The sequence below is a fragment of the Saimiri boliviensis genome, chromosome 8, assembly GCF_048565385.1.
Source record: "Saimiri boliviensis isolate mSaiBol1 chromosome 8, mSaiBol1.pri, whole genome shotgun sequence".
Classification (NCBI taxonomy): Eukaryota; Metazoa; Chordata; class Mammalia; order Primates; family Cebidae; genus Saimiri; species Saimiri boliviensis.
This window is the reverse complement of record NC_133456.1, coordinates 95,921,150-95,946,583: the sequence shown is the minus strand read 5'-3', so window position 1 is coordinate 95,946,583 and position 25,434 is coordinate 95,921,150. Positions and strand designations below refer to the sequence as shown.

At 43.8% G+C, this 25,434-nt stretch overlaps 1 protein-coding gene across 3 annotated transcripts in view; it reads left to right on the top strand.

The window, feature by feature from the left end:
- Nucleotides 1-25,434, top strand: part of PDSS1 (decaprenyl diphosphate synthase subunit 1) — a 57,907-nt gene extending 32,473 nt beyond the window's left edge. For all 3 annotated transcript variants that reach the window (XM_074404904.1, XM_039478531.2, XM_010341245.2), the window contains 6 exons: nt 1,844-1,955; nt 2,043-2,152; nt 15,117-15,197; nt 15,343-15,456; nt 21,294-21,374; nt 25,294-25,434. In XM_074404904.1, coding sequence (XP_074261005.1) covers nt 1,844-1,955; nt 2,043-2,152; nt 15,117-15,197; nt 15,343-15,456; nt 21,294-21,374; nt 25,294-25,434 — 639 coding nt within the window. The remainder of the gene's footprint in view (nt 1-1,843; nt 1,956-2,042; nt 2,153-15,116; nt 15,198-15,342; nt 15,457-21,293; nt 21,375-25,293) is intronic.

Genomic DNA, 25,434 nt, shown 5'->3' with positions numbered 1-25,434 from the left:
CTGGCCTTCCACAGTCCGTGTCATGCTGGACCTTTTGGCCTCCAGGACACCCCTGGCCCGGAGAAGAAAAAAGTAAAAGTCAATGGATCCCAAGCCCTGAGCTGCCAATGATGTAGGGGCTGGGTGGGGGAATGTAAGTGTGTGTGTGTGTGTGTGTGTGTGTGTGTATATATATATATCACAATATGTAAAGTGACTTTATAAGCATATACTTACATCAGGGTATCTTACATTATATATATTATATAAAGTGGTGATTAATGGGTAAACACACTGAACATCACTGTTTTAGATACTAAAGAACTAAGACAATAAGTATCTAAAATGGTTATGTTAAAAATTCTGTGAACTCTAGCCTTTATGACTAATTACTATAGAATATAACACGGCCAGGCATGATGGCTCACGCCTGTATTCATAACACTTTGGGAAGCCAAGGCAATTGGATCACTTGAGGCCAGGAGTTTGAGATCAGCCTGGGCAAAATAGTGAAACCCCGTCTCTAGTAAAAAGATAAAAATTACTGGGCATGGTGGTGCATGCCTGTAGTCCCAGCTACTCAAGAGGCTGAGGTAGGAGGATCGCCTGAACCAGGCAGAGGCTGCAGTGAGCTGAGATTGCGCCACTGCACTCCACCCTGGGCAACACAGCAAGACTGTCTCAAAAAAAAAAAGTAACATTTGTATCTTTAAATATGCAAATTAATATATATAGTTTGATTATAGCATATAATTCAACTATTTATGCAGTAATTTGTAACTAGTTGCTAATACAGTGTAGATGTCCATCACAATCTGAAGAAGATTGGAAAGATGTTGATTATTTAGTGTTCAGTGGAAAAAAATTTTTTTGCCTAGGAATGAGGAGTGGCAGTGTCATATGGTACAAAAAGCATTTCACTTTGAGCCAAAATTCCTTGGTTTAGTTTTCATTGAAAATAACACGTATCATGCCATGCTCTGGAGTGTGCTCAGTACTAGCTGAGATGATGCCTAGCCCGAGCTCCCACTCTACCCAACCCTCCCCACTGCCCTGGGAGCTTAGAGACTAGAGCATCCCTGACTGGTATACAAGGTGTGATGGTCGCACTGTGTGCACGGGTGTTGTACTCACACAAAAGGAAGGCATCTGAGCAGACTGAGGGATCGGGGTGGATGGAGGGACTTCTTGGAGGTGGCATCTCACCTCATTATGCAAATAAGTCCACTCAGTGAAGAAGGGGGCGGAGCTTTTTGAGCAGAAGGACCAGTAAGTAGAAAGGCACAAGGGAAGAATGAACATCCAGTGTAGCAAAACCGAAGGCAGCTGCATTTTGGTGGGGCTGGCAGGTGAAGCTTGTGAGGGGAAGCTGCCCTCCCTCTCCAGGCGTTGATTTCTTCAGCTGTCAGCTGGGGAGATGGACATGGTCATCTCTGAGAGCCAGTCTAGTTCAAACACTGTTCCAAATCTGTAACCGATTATTACAAACTGGAAAGTGACATGGTCATCTCTGAGAGCCAGTCTAGTTCAAACACTGTCCCAAATTTGTAACCGATTATTATGAACTGGAAAGTGACATAGTCATCTCTGAGAGCCAGTCCAGTTCAAACACTGCCTCAAATCTGTAACCCATTATTATGAACTGGGAAGGGATATGGTCATCTCTGAGAGCCAGTCCAGTTCAAACAGTGTCCCAAATCTGTAACTGATTGTTAGACTCCTGCTGAGGAAGAGGAGGGTTAAAAAAAACCTGCATCCAAGATGAGCCCCGCTTCCACGAAGATCCCTTCCAGTCAGTTTCATCATTGGCTCCATTGTGCTAATACTTTTTTCTGAACGTTGTGTTTTCCCTGTCTTTTTCTAGGCTGTTCTTGCTGGAGATTTAATTCTTTCTGCAGCATCTATAGCTCTGGCACGAATTGGAAATACAACTGTTATATCTATTTTAACCCAAGTTATTGAAGATTTGGTGCGTGGTACGTTGATTTCATTTTTGTTACTCAATCCTGGTGTTTAGCCAGGCAATAAAGCACCTCTTGAATGACCCCTTTCCTTCTTTGTAGGTGAATTTCTTCAGCTTGGGTCAAAAGAAAATGAGAATGAAAGATTTGCACACTACCTTGAAAAGACCTTTAAGAAGACCGCCAGCCTGATAGCCAACAGTTGTAAAGCAGTATGTACGTTCTGTCTTTCTTCAAGTTAAAGCCTCATGCTCTTTTTTGGGAGCTAATTCTCCTAGAAAATATTTCAGTGAAGAATCATAAAATAGTACCCCAAAATCCCAAGAGGTTAATGAGGAAAAGAATGACATCCCCAAACAATAGAGGACTTCCGCTGCATTTTCATTTTTACCATCTTCTTTTGGTATGCAGGTGTTGACTTTTCATCTTTTCTTCCCAGAGCTGAATCAAAATAAGCCTTCCCACACCTTCCCCAATCTAATTGCCAAACTGTGTATCATTTTGAACAATTATAAATAATTTCTCTAATGATTGTTGTCACACACACTGTTTCTGACACTTCACCTTTTAAAAATGAAGTGCTCTGTTCTTAAATATATTTACCCAGGGCCGGGCGTGGTGGCTCACACCTGTAATCCCAGCACTTTGGGAGGCCAAGGTGGGTGGATCATGAGGTCAAGACCATCCTGACCAACATGGTGAAACCCCGTCTCTACTAAAAATACAAAAATTAGCTGGGCGTGGTGGCGGGTGCCTATAGTCCCAGCTACTCGGGAGGCTGAGGCAGGAGAATTGCTTGAACCCAGGAGGCAGAGGTTGAAGTGAGCCAGGATCGCGCCACTGCACTCTAGCCTGGCACCTGGTGACAGAGTGAAACTCTGTCTTTAAAAATATATATATATATATATATATATATATATATATATATATATATATATATGTCTCTTAGATTGTACTAGCATTCTATATACTTTTTTTTTTTTTTTTTTTGGAGACAGAGCCTTGCTGTGTGGCCCAGGCTACAGTGCAGTGGTGTGATCTTGGCTCACTGCAACCTCCACCTCCCCGGGTTCACGTGATTCTCCTGACTCAGCTTGCTGAGTAGCTCAGACCACAGGTATGCACCATCACATCCAACTAATTTTTGTATTTTTCATAGGCACGGAGTTTTGCTGTGTTGGCTGGGTTGGTCTCGAGCTGGCCTCAAGTGATCTGCCCACCTTGACCTCCCAAAGTGCTGGGATTACAGGCGTGAGCCACCTCACATGGCCAATCCTTCTAATATTTTTACATGAAATATAAACAATTCCTATTTCTTCAGAGTATAAGCTGAGTATAAGCCATAACTATTTTTATCCTTGCTTTCTCCCTGCCTTCCCTCCACATGTATGCATTTTTCTTTGAATGAGTAATACCTTTAATCTGTAGACCAATGTTTGGTGTTCATTGTTAGTCCAAGAATGAGAAACAGTCTCTCCATAGAATTGTTCATCTGCCTATCTCTAAGCCTGACAAATACACAGAGATAAAAGCTGGACAAGGGATGTTAGAGACAGAATGCTTATTCTCAGGTATCAGAAGGAAAAATTAGCATTCAGACAAAAAGTTTTCTCAGCAAGGCAATTTTACTTTGTGCAGAAAGGGTGCAGAAAGGAAAAATGCTATTTTTTTCCTTGCAACACCTAAGAACAAGCATTCTGTCTCTAACAAATGACATTCCCATGTAATTACAGCCACAAATAAGGAAGACCTCTAAAGATCACATGTAAATTGCTGTCATGATAGACTCCTAACATAATTAACAGATAAAGAGAGTTTTTGCTCAGAACTCTCAGGTGAAGAAGTTGCTTGTGTTAGTGTCTGTTTTGAAAGTGTCGAGAAATGTATAATAGCAAGCCCAAAAAAAATGAGGACAAACTTTTCTTCCTAAAAAAACCTGATGGAAACCTTAAGGAATGTGAATTATGTAGAACACGCCAGCCACAGTCTCGACTGCTTTTGTCTTTTTATTAAAAGGGCTATTATGTTTTTATTTCCAAGAAATTACATGTTTTTTTTTTAAGCGAGATGGAAGAAAATATAGATATGAGATGCTCAATAAGAATATAGCCTGTTTTAAGTGGGTGCTCTTAACACTTTTACAGTAATCCTTTATATATTACCATGCCCTTGATGGCCCAAATCTCCCTGAAGGTCAGGATCCATCCACTTAACACATTAGGGTGCCTTAATATTTCTTATTAATATTTATCCTTAAGAGGATGTGTTAAGTGAAGCTCATTGATAATTTCACAAGTTTGAGACTGCAAACTTAGAAGCATTAGTATGGCCAGGCGAGGTGGCTCACACCTATAATCCCAGCCTTTAGGGAGACTGAGGCGGGGAGGCTTGCTTTTGAGACCAGAAGTTCAAGACCAACCTGGGCAGCATAGCAAGATCCCCATCACTACTTAAAAATACTATTTAAAAAAAAAAGCCTTCGAAGCATTAGCAGGTAGCGAGACTGTGTCTGCAACAAGCAGACATCCCGCAGGCACAGAGGGGCGGGACCAAATTGGAGCCAGCACAGAACTTCACTCAGTAATAGAATCTTACAAAGGGTCCAAAGAAATGGACCCGAATCATGACACAGAGGTTTCCTTGTGGTCACTGTTCTCTGCTTAAGAACACTGGTATTCTTTTATAAAGAGATGCACCTCATTCTTCAAAGATTAGCAGCTGAGCAGTGGCCATGTTAACGTGGCTGGACCTGTATTAAAAATGAAATATTTCATGCTGCCCACTAGAGGGCATGCTGGCATCATCCCAGCACTGCCCCCTTTTCATGTGATTTATTCCTAAACTCCAGAGCTCTTAGAATAATAAAGCAAAATCATAGTGTGAGCTATTTGAATAAAAGTTTCTATATTTAAGTGCCTATGGGTGGCAATATTCCAGAGGTGTTACGGATTCAAAATGGCTATTTTTACGTACTGTTGGTATTTAAAATGCAAAGCCATGCGAGCTCCAAAGAAATGCATGCAAAGCAAATTAGACACATCAAAAAGAGGGGAGGAGGAGAATTGAAAGGGCAGAATTATGACAGAAGAACTACTAATGGAATTGCGAAATGTACTGAGAATCGGAAGGAAACTTAAAAGCTGCATTCTACTAAAGATACCACTTCTTCATCTCCCCTCCAGCACATTTTTAGTGAAAATAATATTAAAATCTCTAAGGGCTGCCTAGGGGGATTGTTTTGTGATTGACTGATATTAAAATAGAGTTCATTTTAGGCCAGGCTCAGTCACTCACGCCTGTAATCCCAGCACTTTAGGAGGCCGAGGTTGGTGGATCACTGTAGTCCAGGAGTGCGAGACTAGCCCGGCCAACATGGCAAAACCCCATCTCTACTAAAAATACCAAAATTAGCTGGGCATGATGGTGCTCACCTGCAATCTCAGCTATTTGTTGGGAAGCTGAGGCAGGAGAATCACTTGAACCCAGGAGGTGGAGGTTGCAGTGAGCCAAGATCGCTCCACTGCACTTTAGCCTAAGCAACAGAGCGAGACTCTTCCTCAAAACAAACAAAAAAAATTCATGTTATTGTCAAAAGATGAGTTATTTATTTGCAAATGTGGTCATGCAAAATACATTTTATGGCTTACCAATGAAGACTATGGCTTGTTCCCCAGTAAATCTGGTAGGAATGAGCTCTGAGGGGTCAGGGGCATGCATGTCCAGTGTTGTTCAGCCAGATAGTAGCTGAGCCAAGACTTGAACCCAGAGCTGGGTGTGATAATCATGCCTTGTTTTTCCCTTTTTCTTTTATTTTCTGGTATTCTAGTCTCTCTAGTGCTTCTTGTGGCCTGAAATTAATAGGCTCTCTTCCCATTACTTGATTTTCAAAGCCCCAGAGTGCCACTACAGAATTGCATCTTTTGGGTCACATTAGCAGAACACTCTTTTCTTTTTTTCTGCTCTTGGTAATCTGTTAATTTATTGTTTGTATGTTTCAAATTACTGTTTTTTAAATTATTATTATACTTTAAGTTCTGGGGTACCTATGCAGATCGTGCAGGATTGTTACATAGGTATACACATGCCATGTTGGTTTGCTACATCCATCCGCCTGTCACCTACATTAGATATTTCTCCTAATGCTATCCCTCCCCTATCCCCCCTACCCCCTGCTATCCCTCCCCTAGCTCTCCCACACCCCAACAGGCCCTGATGTGTGATGTTCCCCTCCCTGTGTCCATGTGCTCTCATTGTTCAACACCCACTTATGAGTGAGAACATGTGGTGTTTGGCTTTCTGTTCTTGTTTCAGGCTGCTGATAATGATGGTTTCCAGCATAACCCTTTTGAGATGGAGTCTTGCCCTGTCACCCAGGCTAGAGTGCAGTGGTACAATCTCAGCTTACTGCAGCCCCCCACCTCCCAAGTTCAAGTGATTTGTCCCATTTCAGCCTCCTAAGTAGCTGTGATTACAGGTGCACACCACCACATGCCACACCCAGCCTCTTTTTTTTTTTTTTTTTTTTTTTTTTTTACAATATTCATCTCTATCTATAGGTCTCATTCAGATCTTGCCAGCTTTCCTGAAACTGTTACAACAAAAAGGAAAACAATTTTCTGTTGCAGCATCCAGTCCAGGATCTCATGTTGCGTTTAGTTGTCATGACTCTGGTCTCTTGTCATCTAGAACAATCTTTGTCTCTTATTACCTCGGTATTTTGAAGAATGCAGGCCAGTTATGTTGCTGAGCCTCTCCGTCAGGCTTTTCTGATATTTCGCAAGATTCCATCCAAGTTATGAATGTTTGACAAGAATACCACAAGAGTGACGCTGTCCTCAGCTCCTCACACTAGGAGGCACATGCTGTCTGTCTGTCCCATTACTGGTGATGCATGCCAGGATCACTTGATTAGGATATTGCTGGGCTGGGCGCAGTGGCTCATGCCTGTAATCCCAGCACTTTGGGAGGCCGTGGTGGGCGGATCACCTGAGGTCAGGAGTTTGAGACCAGCCTGGCCAACATGGTGAAACTCCATCTCTACTAAAAATACAAACATTAACCTGGTATGGTAGAGGCATCTACTCAGGAGGCTGATACAGGAGAATCACTTGAACCTGAGAGACAGAGGTTGCAGTGAGCCTAGATTGTGCCATTGCACTCCAGTCTGGGCAACAAGAGTGAAACTCCATCTCAAAAAAAAAAAAAAAGTATACTGTCTGCCATGTTTCTTCATTCTAAAATTACTATTTTAAGGTAAAGTATTTTCAGATTATGTAAATATTATTCTGACGGTTGTTGTTTTTCTAATTCCATCACCTATGTCACTCTTCCACAAGAGTTGGTGTTCTATTTTTTTTAATTTCGTTCTCAAAAGAGGTGAAGAGTTGGTATTCCATTATAAGGAAGCTCTTAACTGTATGGGCTCTTGGATTTTTATTTTATTCTGTTTTGTTTTGTTTGAGACAGGGTATTGCTCTGTCGCCCGAGCTGGAGTACAGTGGCACAATCTCAGCTCACTGCAACCTCCACCTCCTGGGCTCAGGTGATTCTCCCACCTCAGCCTCCCGAGTAGCTGGGATTCCAGGTGCCCGCCACCACACCCAGCTGACTTTTTGTATTTTTAGTAGAGGTGGGGTTTCACCATGTTGCCCAGGCTGGTCTCAAACTCTGGCCTCAAGTGATCCACTCACCTTGGCCTCCCAAAGTGCTGGGATTACAGGCGTGAGTCACCATGTCCAGCCATCCTGTTTTATTCTGTAGATTTTAAAACTGTCATTTACTTTAATACCCAATTATCCAGTATTTGGCTAGTGGGGGAGGCCCTCTGACCTGGCCCGTGTGTCCTCCGTCATTCTTTCAGCACTCTATTTTTGGCAGGAGATTTTCCAAGCTCATCTTGTACTTCTCAGACCTGGTATTCACTTTTTTCCAAGGAGCCCACTTTCCTTTTGGTGGAAAATGGTGTTAACAAACCAAAATTTGAGTAGTGGGTGTCGCTGTTTCTAGGCCCATTCAATGGACAGAGCTAGGAAATATATGTATGTATTATATGTAGGTAGATACGTGTATGTCTTCATATTTATTCAAAGCCGTGAGGTATTAAACAGATAGTTCCAAATCCATTTAACACCACAGGATTTGTGGTTTATTCCAGGATTCCATCTTTCCATATTTGTAACTCCCATCCCCACCAGTGAGAGACCTGGCTCCTATTCTCCACAGTGTATTTATTTGCACAATTCAAAATATACCCTAAGAGTTTCCAAATTTGTGACTCATATGTCTGTGAAAAACAAACCTAATAGCTAGAGTTCAGTATTTGTTTATCACTCCTTTTGTCTTGGGCCTGAGGATCATAGAATCAAAGCACTGTTCAAAAGTTACCTTTCTCTACATATCAGTATGGTCATGTTATTATTTGGAATATATTAATCCATTTATGCCTAGTGATCCATTATTGGAATGCTGAGCCTGTGGGAGTTTTGTTGTTGTTTGTTTTTGATGGAGTCTTGCTCTGTTGCCCAGGCTGGAGTGCAGTGGTGCACTCTCGGCTCACTGCAACCTCCACCTCCTGGGTTCAAGTGATTCTCTGCTTCGGCCTCCCGCGTAGCTGGGACTACAGGCATGTGCCACCACGCCCAGCAAACTTTTGTATTTTTAGTAGAGACAGGGTTTCACCCTCTTGGCCAGGCTGGTCTTGAACTCCTGACCTCATGATCTACCTGCCTCAGCCTCCCAAAGTGCTGGGATTACAGGCATGAGCCACAGCTCTCAGCTGGCAGTAATTTCTATCCTGTTCCTCAAGGTCATTGCCAAGGTCTGGTTTTTCACACACAAAAAATTTGCAACTTCTGGCATAAATGGGTTAATAGTTGGGTTCATTTTTTATTCCATCATAGGGATTCCCTCTCATTCTTGGTGATTTCATGTTTTGGTCTTGAGCATTCTGTTGTTGTTGTTGTTGTTGTTGTTGTTTTGACTATTGAAACAACGTGGCTTGGGCGCGGTGGCTCACGCCTGTAATCCCAGCACTTTGGGAGGCCGAGGCATTGCTTGAGCCCAGGAGTTTAAGGACAGCCTGGACAACATGGCGAAACCTGTCCCTACAGGGAATACAAAACTTAGCTGGGTGTGGTAGTGCACACCTGTAGTCCCAGCTGCTTGGGAGGCTGAGGTCAGAGGATCACCTGAGCCCTGGGAGGTCAAGCCTGCAGTGAGTCATGATGACACCACTGCACTCCAGCCTGGCAACATTGAGTGAGACCATGTCTGAAAAAAAAAAAAAAAAAAAAATAGCCCCAAAAGTCGTAACTATGCAATACATTAACTCTCCATTTTACCTTGTTCTCTTCCCCTCCCCCCGTGTCAGTAAGCCGCCTCTTTTGTTTCTGGTTCTTCCTTTCTGGGTTTCATTTTGCACAAGCAGGCAGACACAAGTATTCTGTCTTCCCTTCTTTCCTACAGCAAGAAGTAGTACCCTAAATTACTCTGCTTTCCTTTTGCATTTCTCCAAGTTAACAGTTTTTTAGGAAAATGAGTCCACATTGGTTTGTAGCATCTTCCTCATTTTTAAAACCGCTGTATCAGGGCTGGGCACGGTGACTCATGCCTATAATCCCAGCACCTTGGGAGGCTGAGGCCAGCAGATCACCTGAGATCAGGAGTTCGAGACCAACCTGGCCAATGTAGGGAAACCCCTTCTCCACTAAAAGTACAAAAATTAGCTGGGCATGGTGACACACACCTGTAATCTGAGCACTTTGGGAGGCCAAGGCAGGTGGATCACTTGAGGCCAGGGTTCGAGACTAGCCTGACCAACATGGTGAAATCCCGTCTCTACTAAAAATAGAGAAATTAGCTGGGTATGGTGGTGTGCACCTGTAGTCCCAGCTACTTGGGCAGCTGAGGCACAAGAATAGCTTGAACTCAGGAGGTGGAGGTTGCAGTGAGCCGAGATCATATCACTGCACTTACAGCCTGGGTGACAGAGCAAGACTCCATCTCAAAAAATAATTAAAAGTGTTTTTTTTTTTTTTTCAGCCGCTGTATCAGATCCCATTGTGTGGACATAGCATGGTTTATTCAACCAGTCTTCTGTACGTGGGCATTTAGGTTTCCCGAGCTTTACACTTGCAAACACTACTGCAAGGGCTAACCTTGCGTAAACCTTTTTGTGTTGGGAGAGGAGTGCCTGCAGGGTGTATTGAGGGGTAATTGCACCTGTGGGTTTGTTAGACACCAACAAATTTTCTTATGTTGGGGCTGTACCAATAAGTGTTTCCACCAGCAGCTTTTGAGAACCTCTTTTCCCACAGCCCTACTCACAGAAAGTGCCATTACACTTTTGAGGTTTTGCCAGTCCATTGAAGGAGAGTGTATTGCAGTGGAGTTTGAATTTACATCTCTCCTTTCTGAGGAGAAACATTTTTCAGATGCTTAAGGACCATCTTTATTATTATTTTTTTTTTTTCTTATTTTTCTTGGAGTCCGGCTCTGTCATCCAGGTTGGAGTGCAGTGTTACAACTCTGCTCACTGCAACCTCTGCCTCCCATGGTCAAGCGATTCTCCTGCCTCAGCCTCGCAAGTAGCTGAGATTACAGGCACATTCCACCATGTGCTAGGCTAATTTTTCTATTTTTAATAGGGACAGGGTTTCACTATGTTGGCCAGGTTTATAGGCCATCTTTATATTTTTAATTTTTGTTAATTGTCTGTTCATGTCTGTTGCCTGTTTTCCCAGTGGATTATATTGCCTTTTTACCTCTCCGTTTTTAAGGTTTCTTTATATAGAGAGAATATTGTCTTTGTGAGACTGTTACATGTTTTCTCCCAACGTTTTCGGTTGTCTTTTGACAACACCCCGTTTTGTTATTTTCTTTAAGATGAGACTCGCTGTGTCACGCAGGCTGGAGTGCAATGGCGCGATCTCAGCTCACTGCAACCTCCCAGGTTCAAGCAGTTCTCCTGCCTCAGCCTCCTGAGTAGCTGGGATTACAGGTACATGCCACCATGCCCGGCTAATTTTTGTATTTTTAGTAGAGATGGGATTTCACCATATTGGTCAGGCTGGTCTCAAACTTCTGACCTTGTTATGTACCCACCTCGGCCTCCCAAAGTGCTGGAATTACAGGCATGAGCCAGTGTGCCCGACCCTGGGTTTTTGTTTGTTTTTTAGATGGGGCCTCACTCTGTTGACCAGGCTGGTGTGCAGTGGCAGGAGCTTGGCTCACTGCAACGTCTGCCTCCCAGACTCAAGCAGTCCTCCCATCTCAGCTTCCCGAGTAGCCGGGACCACAGGCATGCACCACCATGCCCAGCTAAATTTTTGTATTTTTGGTAGAGATGGGGTTTCGCCATGTTGCCCAGGCTGGTCTCAAATTTCTGAACTCAGGTGATCCTTCCACCTCAGCCTCCCAGAGTGCTGGGATTATAGGCATGAGCCCCACTGCACTGGCCCTGCTTTCTACTATTTTTGATAATAACTAAGGCCACAGTACATATGTGGATTGGAATATATCTCTTTACTAATGGTGGGAAACACACACACTCCATAGATAGAGATGCTTGATAAATATCAAGTGCTTGTCCCCTGCCAATACAAATGGTCTTCCCAGCATTTTGTTTTCTTTTGTTTTGTTTTGTTTTTGAGATAGTCTCGCTCTGTCACCCAGGCTGGAGTGCAGTGGCACGATCTCAGAACACTGCAACCTCCAACTCCCAGGTTCAAGTGATTCTCCTGCTTCAGCTTCCTGGGTAGCTGGGATTACAGGTGCACACCACTTCACCTGGCTAATTTTTGTATTTGCAGTAGAGACGGGATTTCACCATATTGGTCAGGCTGGTTGCAAACTCCTGACCTCAGGTGATCCACCCGCCTCGGCCTCCCAAAGTGCTGGGATTACAGGCGTGAGCCACCGTGCCCAGCCCTTTCCAGTTTTGTTGAGACAAGGCTTGTGAGAATGTGATGCAAGTTGTGAACCTTCCCCAGAAAGAAGTGCATATGCACAGCACAGCCCAGCTGCAGCATCTGCTTCTAACAGAACAGTCGAGCTCCATCCACTTTCTTTGACTTAATCATCTTCATGCTCCACCCACTCTCAGAAAGATGCGAGTTGTCTCTGACGCTGCGTGCAGGCCCATGCACCTCTTTGCCTTCTTGTATGTTGTGCTGTGTTGTGTCTAACTTGTGGCAGTTTTCTGTTTTCCTGCCACAGATCCAGGCAGTCCTGACCTGGAACAGGGAAGCAGGACTCTCTGGCATGGTGTTTATGCTACCCCACGCAAATCTGGGGTAGCTGAAATCTTAGCAGTAATGTCCTTCGCCATATGTCAGGCAGAAGCTGGCTGCCCACTAAGTAAGCTCTTTCTGTGTCGGCACGTGTGGATGCAGAGGGGCTGGTGCAGGCAGACTGCAGCTTTGTGCTTACTTGGACACATTTCTTGACCTTTTGGAGCTTCCGTTTCATTACCCAGCATAGATGCAGCACAGCTAAGTATGAAGAGAACAGTGTCTGAAGCCAGACTCTCTGGGATGAAATTCAGGTTGGTTCCAGCATGTCAGAGCTATGTAATGCCTGGTACCCTCTGTGCCTCAGTTTCTTGAACCTCGTAAGTGACTTAAAATGGGAGAACTTGTAGAACAGTGCCTGGCACATAGTGGGTGCTCAGGAATTGTTAGCTTTTATCATCACCAACCACATAATCCATATTTGTGGGGTATTGTGAGGTTTAGCTCAAATCATACAAATGGGCTCCACACATTTTAATCCATTAAGATGTTTAGAAACAGATTTTTAGGCCATGGCGTGGTGGCTCACACCTGTAATCCCAGCACTTTGGGAGGCCGAGGCAAGCAGATCACCTGAGGTCAGGAGTTGGAAATCAGCCTGGCCAACATGGTAAAACCCCGTCTCTAGTAAAAATACAAAAGTTAGCTGGGCATGGTGGCATATGGGAGCTGAGGCAGGAGAATTGCTTGAACCAGGGAGGTGGCAATTGCAGTGACCCCACACTGCCACTGCACTCCAGCATGGGTGACAGAGCAAGACTCTGTCTCCAAAAAAAAAATAGTAAGATTTTCAGAAAATCTTTCACTTTTCAGGAAGAAAGTTTTTATTATCCGTGGCTTTGGGTTGAGGAAACAGCGTTAATCTCACTACAGGAGATTGCTTCCCTATCAGTTACTTCCACCCGGGAGGATCTTGACCCCAGTGGCATTCTGTTCTGAGCTCAGCACAGCCCAGGCTGCCTGTGCTCCCCTTTCGGCCAAGTTGATGGATATCTTAGCTTCTCAGTTTCTGAATTGTCCCCTACGTGGTCTCCCAGGGTGCCTGCTTGTGGGAAAATGTTTGCTGTTGAAAGCAGTTACGAGCATTTTGCTCACTCAAGTCAGTGGCCACGTGACCTTTTGTGGTGCATGCAATTTTATCATGTACTCCTGGCCAAGCGCTACCTAGTCAACAGACTCCATTAAGTTGGCGAAAAGCATTCTCAGGCTGCGGACATGATGTGATCTGGCTTTAGCTGGCAGAGGTGCATGGACACTGCCAAGGCTCCGAGGAGGAGGATTATTCAGAATAATGGCAAACAGCTGGGTGCGGTGGCTCATGGCCTGGTAATCCCAGCGCTTTGAGAGGCAGAGATGGGAGGGTCACAAACCCAAGAGTTTGAGGCCAGCTAGGCAACATGTGAGACTCCATGTCTATGAAAAAATTTTAAATTAGGTAGATGTGGTAGTGCGTGCCTGTAGTTCCAGCTACTCAAGAGACTGAGGCGGAAGGAACCCTTGAGCCTGGAGATCAGTGTTACAGTGAGCTGTGACTGAACCACTGCACCCCAGCCTGGGCAACAGAGTGAGGCCCAATTTCTAAAAAGAGATGATGATAATGATCATAGCAAGCACACATTGCATTCTAACCAGGCGCCAGGCACTGTACCAAGGGCTTAAATGCAGCATCACATCCGTTTCTCACGGCAACCCCACACGGTAAGTGCTTGTGATTTCTACATTGTACAGATGAGGAAACTGAAGCCAAGAGAGATTCGGTAACATGCCAAGGTCACATGGTATGTGTAAGGGGCACGAATGCAGCCCCACGGTCTCCCTGCAGAGCCTGTGACGCTGTACCACACTGACGCCTGAGCAGAGTGCCTCGCTGACTGGAGAGCCACAGACGCAGCACCAAAGGTCAGGGGCCAGGGTTTCCTGGCATCCACCAGCCTGACAGACAACTGTGCAGGGCGCCAGGTGGCTTTCTCATGGAGCGTCAACAGAGACACTTCCTCCCCAGCAGAACACAGACCGTCCCTCCCCTCCCCGCTGTTGGTTTTACCCAGGCTTTGTTTTCTGAAAATGTGGCTGGGCCTGCTTTACATGCCTAGCAGGGCACTGGGAAACGTACTGCAGCGGCTGGAGCCAGCTAGCTTTTTGGAGTTTTAAAAGGACTTTCAGAAGTTCTATTTCTCCCCCATTGAAAGGAGGGTAAAGGGTTTTTATACAGTTACTTCTTTTGAGAGAAATGGGGGAACTGTGGGACCAGTGAATTTCCTTCTGATAATAGAAGAATGATGTCTGTGTCCAAAGCAGGAGAGTTGAGACTATTTTTATGGACACACTAAGAAATAACTGCATTCAGAAACAAAGGAAATTACCAAAGATGAAAAGAAAGGACTACAGATGGGGAAATGTGTGGCAGCATTGTGTGTGATTACATTAGTATCTATTCCTGAAATGAGGGAAAATTGACAGATTACTAAAGCCAGCAGTAGTAATTGGGCTAGTTTGCTGAGGGCTAGAAGTCAGTATTTTGCAGATTGGGGTCTGTTTCTTTTGCATGTCAGTAGGGTTTACTTAGCATATTACCAGCAGAACTAGTCCAATTGTAGCTCAGTTTTTCCTAAGCAATGGGAAAGGCTGCTTATGCTGTCTGAAGGTAGGGGCTGTGGAACGATGATCTTCTTAGAATTTAACAACACACACTGAGACTGAAATTCTTTGATTGGAAATGTGATTCTGTACATACTTGGTGTTCTGATGTCAGTGTCTCCCGAATGTGCATAATCCAGCCCCGCTACTTCCTATTTAAAGGCATATACACATGATTTCTTCATCCAGGGATCGGCTGCTTTGTTGCTGCCTGGAAGCAGCTTATCTCAGAATGCTCTTTCTGTTTCAGGTCTCTGTTCTAGGATGCCCTGACCCAGTGGTACATGAGATCGCCTATCAGTACGGGAAAAATATAGGAATAGCTTTTCAGGTGGGTGTGCTTTTTATTTATAAGAATGGTGGTATAGTGACACAGTCAGCATCCTCCCGTAGTGTGTAATCGTTCAAACAGTAAGAATGATGGTGGCGATGTTGGCGTGGCGGTGCTCCTTACATCCCATTTTTCCTTTTGCCAGCTAATAGATGATGTTCTGGACTTCACCTCATGTTCTGACCAGATGGGCAAACCAACGTCAGCTGATCTGAAGCTCGGGTTAGCCACTGGTCCTGTCCTGTTTGCCTGTCAGCAGGTAGGTTTTGTAGGTTTTACAAACCCCCTTTGACGCATCACTGGATAGCCCCACAGAATTGATGTCCCGTGGCACAGTGGATAGGATGGCATTTAGATTAGAGGTCGCAGGTCTGCATTTGATCCTGGCTCTGAGTGAGATGTTGGGGCTGGCCATTTTGCCTTGCTAAGCCCATTTCCCCGTCTGTAAAATTGAGATGGCGGCCACCTTCCTCCCAGGGTGATTGCGAGGTTTAGCTAAGATCCTATTTAAGGTCTTCGTGTCTTGTGGTGTGCTGCAAGCATGTGAGGTAGCATCATGATTATTTCCATACATCTTGGGCACTGGCAAGGTGAATGGTTTCCACATCTTGATTATAGGACTGGGCTTTGGTGGTCCTCAGAGCCCCTTAAAAAGGCACAGGAAGCATCAAGGGCATAAGAAATTCTCCAGTTCTAGAAGTGAAATGAGATTATGCTGCTCTGAGAGAGGCCTTAGAAGTTAGGCCATTGCCTCAAATTTCAAGAATTCAGTGAAGTGCGGCAGACCCAGAGTTCCTCCTTCCTCCAGATGAAGGGACTGGGAAGTAAGGAAGTCGGTAGAGCTGTCCGCATGTCCCCCTTTAATGTGAATGAAAGGCTTAGGAAGCTTCAAAGATGTTCCTGCAACGGACAAAGCAGACAGCCTCACAGCCTCCTCCAGACGCTGGCCACATGGCTTTGGCTGTACTGAATGTTACTTGAAATAAGTGAGACATTAGCTGGTGTTGGGACATCTTAATAGATTTTTATCTCAGTAGTACTTAAATTTGTTATGTATCAAAGCAGTAACATGTTCGTCACTGTGCCATGAAATTAAACATTAGCTCTTTGGTCTAAAATTATAGTAACTTTTGATCTTTGAGAGATTTTGCCTCTATTCTGTCTTCACATTTACAAAGGTCAATCATGTCCTCCATAGAGATCAGTGATTCCACTGTGATACAGAAACCACGGCCCTTGCTTTTGTTGGGTTTCTGATTGGAGAGGAAAGTTTATCTTTCACTCGCTATCTAGCACAGCCATTGGCAGTGTGATTCTGACCAGGGGAGGCCAATGTCCTGGGTGGCTGGGCCAGGCTACTTTGGTGACTTGCTGGTGGACAGCAGCGACTGGAGGAATAAGGGCTATGAACGGAGATATTGGGGTGCTTTGTGGGAACACCTGCCCTCATTATTACAGGGTTCCATCCTCTCAAACTCTGGAGGCTGAGGGAAGAAGTGAAAGGTATGCCATACATAGGCCCTTTCTCCCAATGAGAGTTAATACTTGCCAGCCCAAAATCAAGGAGCATAATACATGTGCCCACTTTTAACAACAATTTACAAAACCCCCTTTTGTACATTAAGGCATGAGTGAGGAACATCTGAGCCATGTAGGTGTTATGCTGGGGATTATAAAAATGAGTCATTGGCTACCACCTATACAACTGCAAACATTACTTTCCTACATAGTCTCTGTCAGTAATCTACATGAGATTGAAAAATGCTAGGTTAAAAAAAAAAGGAAGAAAGAAAGATTACTGTGCCCCAAGCTACAGTTTATGTGCTTCACTGGGAAATCCCAGTCATGAGGCACCTACTCACGCTCCCCAGACAGCAGTGTTCTCATCTGCTCATAAGGCAGTGAGTTTAAAAGAAGGCACGTTGCAGCCTCAGAAAAGGGAACACAGAATGAGTCCAAGCAGGAAGCGACTCTGGACAGGACTCATTTCAAAAGTAGACTGATGTTTCTCTCTTGTGACACATGGGCCAGCCAAATAAGTATTTAAGTTGTATTCTAGTAAGACAGCAAGGTTCAGCTCTGTTGTGAAATATACTGTCAAACAAGAGATTCTTAGCAAGAAATGTGTCAAAAGATTTATGGGACTAAAATTAATTCTGGGTAAAAACAAGTTCCAAAAATAACGTAAGAATGTGCAGTTTCTCCACTTAATGAAAATGTGTTTTTAGTTTACAGAGGATCCTTTCATACAATATCTCTAATCTCACAACTCCTCTTTGTGGTAGATACGATGGTGGCTATCCTACAAATAAGAAACTGATGCTCAAACCTTGCCAAAATTAAACATCTGGTAAATGGCACAGCAGGGAATTGAGCAAGTCTAAGACCAGTACTCATTTCTTCTATCTTACATAGTGTTATTGCCACCGGTAATGCTGAGAAGTTAGTAGCTATGACACCCAACAGGCCTTCCCACAGCGCAGGTGACTAACTCCCCCAGGCACTGATACTCCCAGCATCCTCTCTGTGTCATGTCTTCTTTATTGTGAACAGCGTACCTACTTAGTGGAGTCGTTCTGAGATGTCTGGAACCCTTTCCCTTTGGTAGGTGAGTTTTGTTTGCTGCTGAGATAGTCTTTGCACTTTTCCATTTCTGCATACTGGACCAGGACAAGCGTTCTGGGGAAACCACCGTTTCCTTTTTTAACTTACTGTGGTGGGTTGTTTCGGAGTTTGCTCCACCCAGCACCTGACAGACTCCCTCTCTCTGGAATTCATTTATTTTTAACATCTCTCTTAAGGGGTTTCCTGATACTGGTTGGTCCAGAGGATTTAAGAGAGTTTTGGGGATTTCTGGAGAAGTCCCAGGGATGAAAGGATGACAGTCTCCTTCCATGCACGTATGTGCACATATTTTCTTTAAGAACAAAAACTCCATGTTAATTGGATTTCTGAAAGCTTCAGAAACAAAATGGAGGTGTTTTCCTTTCTCTGGTGAGATGATACTGCTTTTCAAATATCTCTTTAAAAAAATATATTTCCTTTCTTCTGTTTCTCTTCCTTATTTGATAAGTCACTAGACCTAAATGTCAGGCTGTAGCCACGTTTCCAAATGCCATCACCAGCCCCTGCACCAGCTGCACACGCCTTATGCTATCGTGGTGACTAGTTGGTGCCTCAGAGTTACCCACATTTTGTTTGGGTAAAAACAAAACTTTACGGATCACCTTGGTGGTCTAGTTTATGGATGGATTTCACACTTACAACATGATTTATCCACAAGTGGTTTTCCCACTCTTTAAAGCAGCACCTGAGCAAACAATTGTTATTTCTCACTAAATCTGCAGGCAGCTATTCCTCCTGCTGTGCTTCTTTTCTTTTCCACGTACACATTAAGGGGCCTGGGGAGTGCCTGGAAGAGTCTGCTATTTGCATATTAAAATTGCACACACGACATGTTTGGAAGGATGTAGTCACTCAATGCAAACATTTTTTCAAATTTTGCTTTCTCAGTGCTTTTTATAGTAAAAGCATCAGAGAAAACCACCCAATCAGTACATCTTCCTACACATGCTGGTACTGTAGAAAAAGCTTATACGTCATAAACAAGGTAATGTCACCAGATGTCTAGGAGAGGATCACATCGGTGTTAAATGATAAAACCTTCTAGATATCCAGTATTGGTATGTGGTATTAAAAAAACAGGCTGTGTGTGGTGGCTCATGCCCATAATCCCAGCACTCTGAGAGGCCCAGGCAAGAGGATCACTTGAGGCCAGGAGTTTGACACCAGCCTAGACAACAAAGCAAGATCCCATGTCTATAAAAAAATTTACAAATGAGGTGCACGCCTGTAGTCCCAGCTACTTGGGAGGCCGAGGTGGGAGAATCACTTGAACCTACGAGTTTAAGGCTACCGTGAGCTATGATTGCACCACTGCACTCCAGCCTGGGAAACAGAACAACTCTCAAAAAATAAAACTAAAACCTATTTGATTTGGCTTTTTTACTAAAAAAGTTGATTGGGACTTCCCTGATTTCTTTCTAGTAGCTTGTTTTCTTCTTAAAAAACCAGTAACTAAAGGAAATTACTGGTTTTCATAAGAACTAACCAGTTGCTGGCTCTATAAATTCTGTAAGGATGTTAGCAGTCTCTACATATTTAGAGCTTGGTTCTGACACATATTTTGGTCTGAAAAGAACACTGTTTCTTCATCTGCGATCATTTGCCTGAGGCTTTTCTATGTATGCCCTATTTTTTCTTCTAGAATTACTAATACCTTGGTCATGGTTACAAGACAACTTACTTCATCCTTCAGGTTCACTGCCAGGGAAAACCTGGCAGCTGCTGTAAGCACTGACGTGGCCAAGACCAAACACTGTGACATCTTAGAGCTCTAGGGCAAGGTCACAGAGATGAGGGGCCTAAGACCCCAGGGACTAAGGAAGTCACACTCAGCTGTGGCAGCTGGTGGCCAAACCAAGACTAGAGCTCGGATCTAGGCAGTGAAGTGATTTGGTGTGCTGGCTTTGTATTCTGTTGATGGTGACAGATCTAAATAGTTCCTAAGTATTATGGAATATAGACTTTACCTTCAGTTTCTTTTTTACCTATTTTTTTTTCCTGTTCTTGCTGTCAGCTTAATTCAGGCCTTTTTTTATAACCTACTACAGTAACCTGTTTGTTCCATCTCCATGACTCTTAATTCCATAGGTCTCAACCTTGGCTGTACATTAAAAACACCAGGGTGGGCGAGATGGGGTTGAAAGTCCTGGTGCCCAGGCTAAACCCCAAGCCAATATAACCAAAATCTCTGGGAACAGGATCTAGGCAACTGTATTTAAACCTCCCCAGGTCATGTGCACTGGCTCACACCCGTAATCCCAGCACTTTGGGAGGCTGAGGTGGGCAGATCACCTGAGAATCAGGAGTCGGAGACCAGCCTGGCCAACATGGCAAAACCCTCTCTCTACTAAAAATACAAAATTAGCCTGGCATGCATGGTGGCATACATCTGTAGTCCCAGCTACTAGGGAGGCTGAGGTAGAGAATCACTTGAACTTAGGAGGCTGAGGTTGCAGGAAGCTGAGATTGTGCCACTGCACTCCAGCCTGGGTGACAGCAAGGCTCCGTCTCAAGAGAAAAGAAAAATCTCCCCAGCTGATCCCAGTATGCAGTCAGTGTTATTGCATAACACTGCTCAAATCCACTCTACACACTGCTTAAGGCAGAGCTCTGCACATAAAGCTCTCAGCTCAGAAAACTCGGTAGCGTTCAGTTGGCCCTCAATTTAGTAGTTAGAGTAGAATGCCCAATTCCCATCCTCATCCTAGGCCAGTGGCTCTGAAAATGTTGTTGGCAGAGATCAGAGATAATGGTGTCACCTGGGAATCTGTTGGAACTACATGCCTAGGCTCCAACCCTACTAAATCAGAAACTGAGGGAGGCCCCACAGGCAGCACAGGCATTAGGAATGATACAATCTAAAGTTTAAGAACCATGTCGGGTTTTGTTGTTGTTTTGAGATGGAGTTTCACTCTTGTTGCCCAGGCTGGAGTACAATGGTGCAATCTCGGCTCACTACAACCTCCACCTCCCGGGCTCAAGTGATTCTCCTGCCTTAACCTCCTGAGTAGCTAGGATTACAGGTGCACGCCACCACACCCAGCTAACTTTTTGTATTTTTAATAGAAATGGGGTTTCACCATGTTAGCTAGGCTGGTCTCAAACTCCTGACCTGAGGTGATCCACCAGCCTCTGCCTCCTCAAGTCCTGGGATTACAGGAGTGAGCCACCATGTCCAGCCAGAACCATGTTGTTTTAGATAGGTACTTTATTCCTCCTGCCTCTCTTACTCAGTGTGGGACTAGGATAAAACATCAGAATAAACAAGGACGAACGTCTCCTCCTGCACACGTACTGCAGTGCCTGGGCAGAGATCGGATGTCTCTTCGCTTTTGTTGCCACTTTATCGCTCCCCCACATCGAGACATTTAATTACATTTTTGCTGTTTCTTGTTATTTCCTATTGTTACAAACTAGTGTTAGAACACTTGTTTCTCCCAAGAGAAATAAATAAATTTTCTTTTTCGTTAGTTCCCAGAAATGAATGCTATGATCATGAGACGGTTCAGTTTGCCGGGAGACGTGGACAGAGCGAGACAGTATGTATTACAGGTAAGACTATTTTCAAAAGCAAGGCAGCAGCAGGAACAACATGGCAAAGTCCTTTAATCCAAAAATGTTACATTTAAACTAAAAATTAAATTACAGACACAAGACTGGTCAACTCTTGATATGAAAAAAAAGTTGAGGGAAAAGTCAGTTTTCTGATTTTTTTAAATTAATTTTCATTTCTCTTATAGACTACTTATGAAAGATTTTAACTGGTCTTGGGTAAGGCTCAGACATTAATGTAAGGTACCTAAGTGATTCTGGTGAACTGTTAGGGTTGAAGCCCAGTGGTGTGCAGCCAGCCTTCCCTGTGTATCCATCAATAGAATCACTGGGCCACCAGTCACCCAGCCGTGGCTCCAGCCTCATCCATGTCCCCATCTGGGCTGCTGCAATAGTCTACTCATAATTGGACTTTCCTAGTCTGTCCTATGTAACTGTTATAAAAGTGCTACTAAAATGATCATTCAAAAAAGTTACACCAACTTAGGCAAATATACATTTATATAAATGTTTTTCTTCTAAAGGAAGAATGGTTTAACCCTGTTCAGGGGCTAGTGGCTAGTTTCAGATATATTGCCACGTATCTTCAGAACTTTTCTGTGGAAGCCAGATCTCTTTGCATGACTTGAGTTTTGGTGACTGACTCTTTTGAGAATTAGCCATTTCCCAGTTCACTATCATTTACAGCCAGCAGACCTACTGGATGAGAGGGAGGGAGCAAACAATTGTTACAAAGCAACTGAGGTGTGAGATCTATACTTAGTATAGTACTCAAAAGACTTCCAAATAATTACCTTTCAGACTTCTAAAAGATTTTAAAAAGCAACCTCCAGCCCCCAAAAGGTTATTTTTCTTTTAACGGACTGTACTGTTAAGCCTTGTAATTTGCGTTACTGCTGTTTTTGGAGAACGGTTTGAAAGTACTGTTAAAAACTATGGGAATGAGCTATAGCTGATAAAAGGAGTCAGTATCCCTGGGAGAGGTTCTGGCTTCAGAAATAATAGTATATTATTGAGGACTGGAGTGAGAAGTGGAACTGAAAAGCAGGAAATTAATTGTAGCACCGATGGAAAATAGCAGAGTTCCAGCAGTCCCAGCCAGAAATGCATTTACAGAAAAAAAAAAAAAAAAAATCCATGGGAATGTTCTCTAAACATCCAAAATTCTAGCTCCCTGTTCACCCACAGAGCTTCTAGTCCCTATTTCCTCATTAAATGTGAATAGACAACTCAAGATTACAAAAGAGTTGACCGAAGCTTGCTGAACCAAAGAACAGGACCAAAATAACAACCAAAAAAAACTTGGGGAAAAAAATAAGAGGATTCAAAAAGATACCGCATTCACAAGACAAGTCAGGATCATACTTTTTTTTTTTTTTTTTTTTTTTTTGAGACGGAGTTTCGCTCTTGTTACCCAGGCTGGAATGCAATGGCGCGATCGCGGCTCACCGCAACCTCCGCCTCCTGGGCTCAGGCAATTCTCCTGCCTCAGCCTCCTGAGTAGCTGGGATTACAGGCTCGTGCCACCATGCCCAGCTAATTTTTTGTATCTTTAGTAGAGACGGGGTTTCACCATGTTGACCAGGATGGTCTCGATCTCTCGACCTCGTGATCCACCCGCCTCAGCCTCCCAAAGTGCTGGGATTACAGGCTTGAGCCACCGCGCCCGGCTAGGATCATACTTTTTAAATGAGTAAGAGCAAGCTCTAAGAAACTGAAAATCACTGTGAGGAACAAACTCCAAAGGGCTGCAATGTAAAATTGAGGAAATCTTCCCAAGTATAAAACGGAAAGGGGGAAAAGTGAAAAATAGAGCTAAGAGGACTGGTACCATCATGTAACAAGTACTTCAGGAAGAAAATAAAGTTGTCCTCTCTGCAAGGAAAAGGTGTCAAAACTGGCTCAGTGAATGGCAAAAATACTGGATGCTAGAAGGCAGTGGAGCAAGATCTTCCAAATGAGGAGGAAACTTTTTTTTTTGTTTTTTTTTTTTTTTTAGATGGAGTTTTGCTCTTGTTTCCCAGGCTGGAGTGCAATGGCGCCATCTCGGCTCACCGCAACCTCCGCCTCCTGGGTTCAGGCAATTCTCCTGCCTCAGCCTCCTGAGTAGCTGGGATTACAGGCACACGCCACCATGCCCAGCTGATTTTTTGTATTTTTATTAGAGACGGGGTTTCACCATGTTGACCAGGTTGGTCTCGATCTCTTGACCTTGTGATCCACCCGCCTCGGCCTCCCAAAGTGCTAGGATTAGAGGCTTGAGCCACCGCGCCAGGCCTGAGGAGGAAACATTTTAAACCTCAGATCCACTAAATCTGAAGGCAAAAGAAAGTCACCCCACATCAGGACTAAAAAGTTGACTTCCCATGAACACTTTCTGGGTGGGTTATTTGCAGAGATACTTCGGCAAAATGTGTGAAAAACACAGAGAAGGCAGGCTTCTGTACAAAAAGGCACAGCAAACTAAAATGTGTCATGTTTTAAGCAACCGGTATAGAAAATCAGAGGTCTTTCAACCAGTGTTAGGAATATTCTATTCTAAATGACAGAGGGGGCCGGGCACAGTGGCTCGCGCCTGTAATCTCAGCACTTCCGGAGGCCAAGGTGGATGACTTGAGGTCAGGGGTTTGAGACCAGCCTGGCCAACATCGTGAAACCCCATCTCTACTAAAAAGCCAAGCATTAGCACAGCGTGGTAGCACATGCCTGTAATCCCAGCTACTTGGGAGGCTGAGGCACAAGAATCCCTTGAACTTGGGAAGCAAAGGTTGCAGTGAGCCAGGATCATGCCACTGCACTCCAGCCTGGGCAAAAGACTCTGTCTCAAAAAAAATATTAAAAAGAAATGACGAGGGATCATGAGCCATGGAGAAAGAAACAGAATTATAGTATGACTTGATTCTGCAGTAAGTATTTTTACACCATAGAAATGATACTTTATTAGTATCTGGCTTTTAGAGAGAACCAATATTTTAATACATGGTTACAGAATAGAATGTGTATCTATAGTGTAACAGTATGGTTAGAGGAAGGACAGAAGCACTGGTATACAAGATAAAATCAGAGGTTGACGCTACCTAACAGAAGTATTCAACAAAATAAAGGCAGCAGTGTAATGATCAAATTAGGAGGCACAGTATGGGTGGGCTAAATCCTCATCTTAACAAAAAGGTAACAGATAATAACTAAACTTGTTAAGAAATAAAAACTAGGCTAGGCACTGTGGCTTTACGCCTGTAATCCCAGCACTTTGGGAGGTTGAGGAAGGTGGAGATCATGAGGTCAGTAGTTTGAGACCAGCCTGGCCAACATGGCAAAACCTCGTCTCTACTAAAAATACAAAAATCAGCCGGGTGTGGTGGCACGCACCTGTAGTCCCAGCTACGTGGGAGGCTGAGGCAGGAGACTCGCTTGAACCCAGGAGGTGGAGGTTGCAGTGAGCTGAGATCCCTCCATGTACTCCAGCTTGGGTGACAGAGTGAGACCCTGTCTCAAAAAAAAGAAAAACTAATGGATAAAGTGAGTGCCTTTGGAAGAAAGGAACTTGATTTTCATCATAAAGCCTCTGTACTTTGATTTTATGTCTTTGTTCTTTATACAAAATTTTTAAATGTAAGAAAAAGTAAAACTTAAGAAATAAAGATTTTGTATGTGTAGAACTTTTAAGAAACTCTAATAAGTAAAAATTAGGGGGAAATGGATGACTACATAATAATGATGAGCTAGGTGCTTTGCATGCTAACAGAATAAAAATTTGCTTCTATATGAGAAAAAAAAAAAAAGCTATGCTAAATGAAGTTAGGACTGTTGTTTGACTGTTAACTGTAACCCTCAGCTCATCCGATCTCAAAGCTGTGTTAATTTATTGTAGCAGGAATTCAGTCAGTGACAGGCATTTGTTTTGTTCTGTATCTCGTAGAGTGATGGTGTGCAACAAACAACCTACCTCGCCCAGCAGTACTGCCATGAAGCAGTAAGAGAGATCAGTAAACTTCGACCATCCCCAGAGAGAGATGCCCTCATTCAACTTTCGGAAATTGTACTCACAAGAGATAAATGA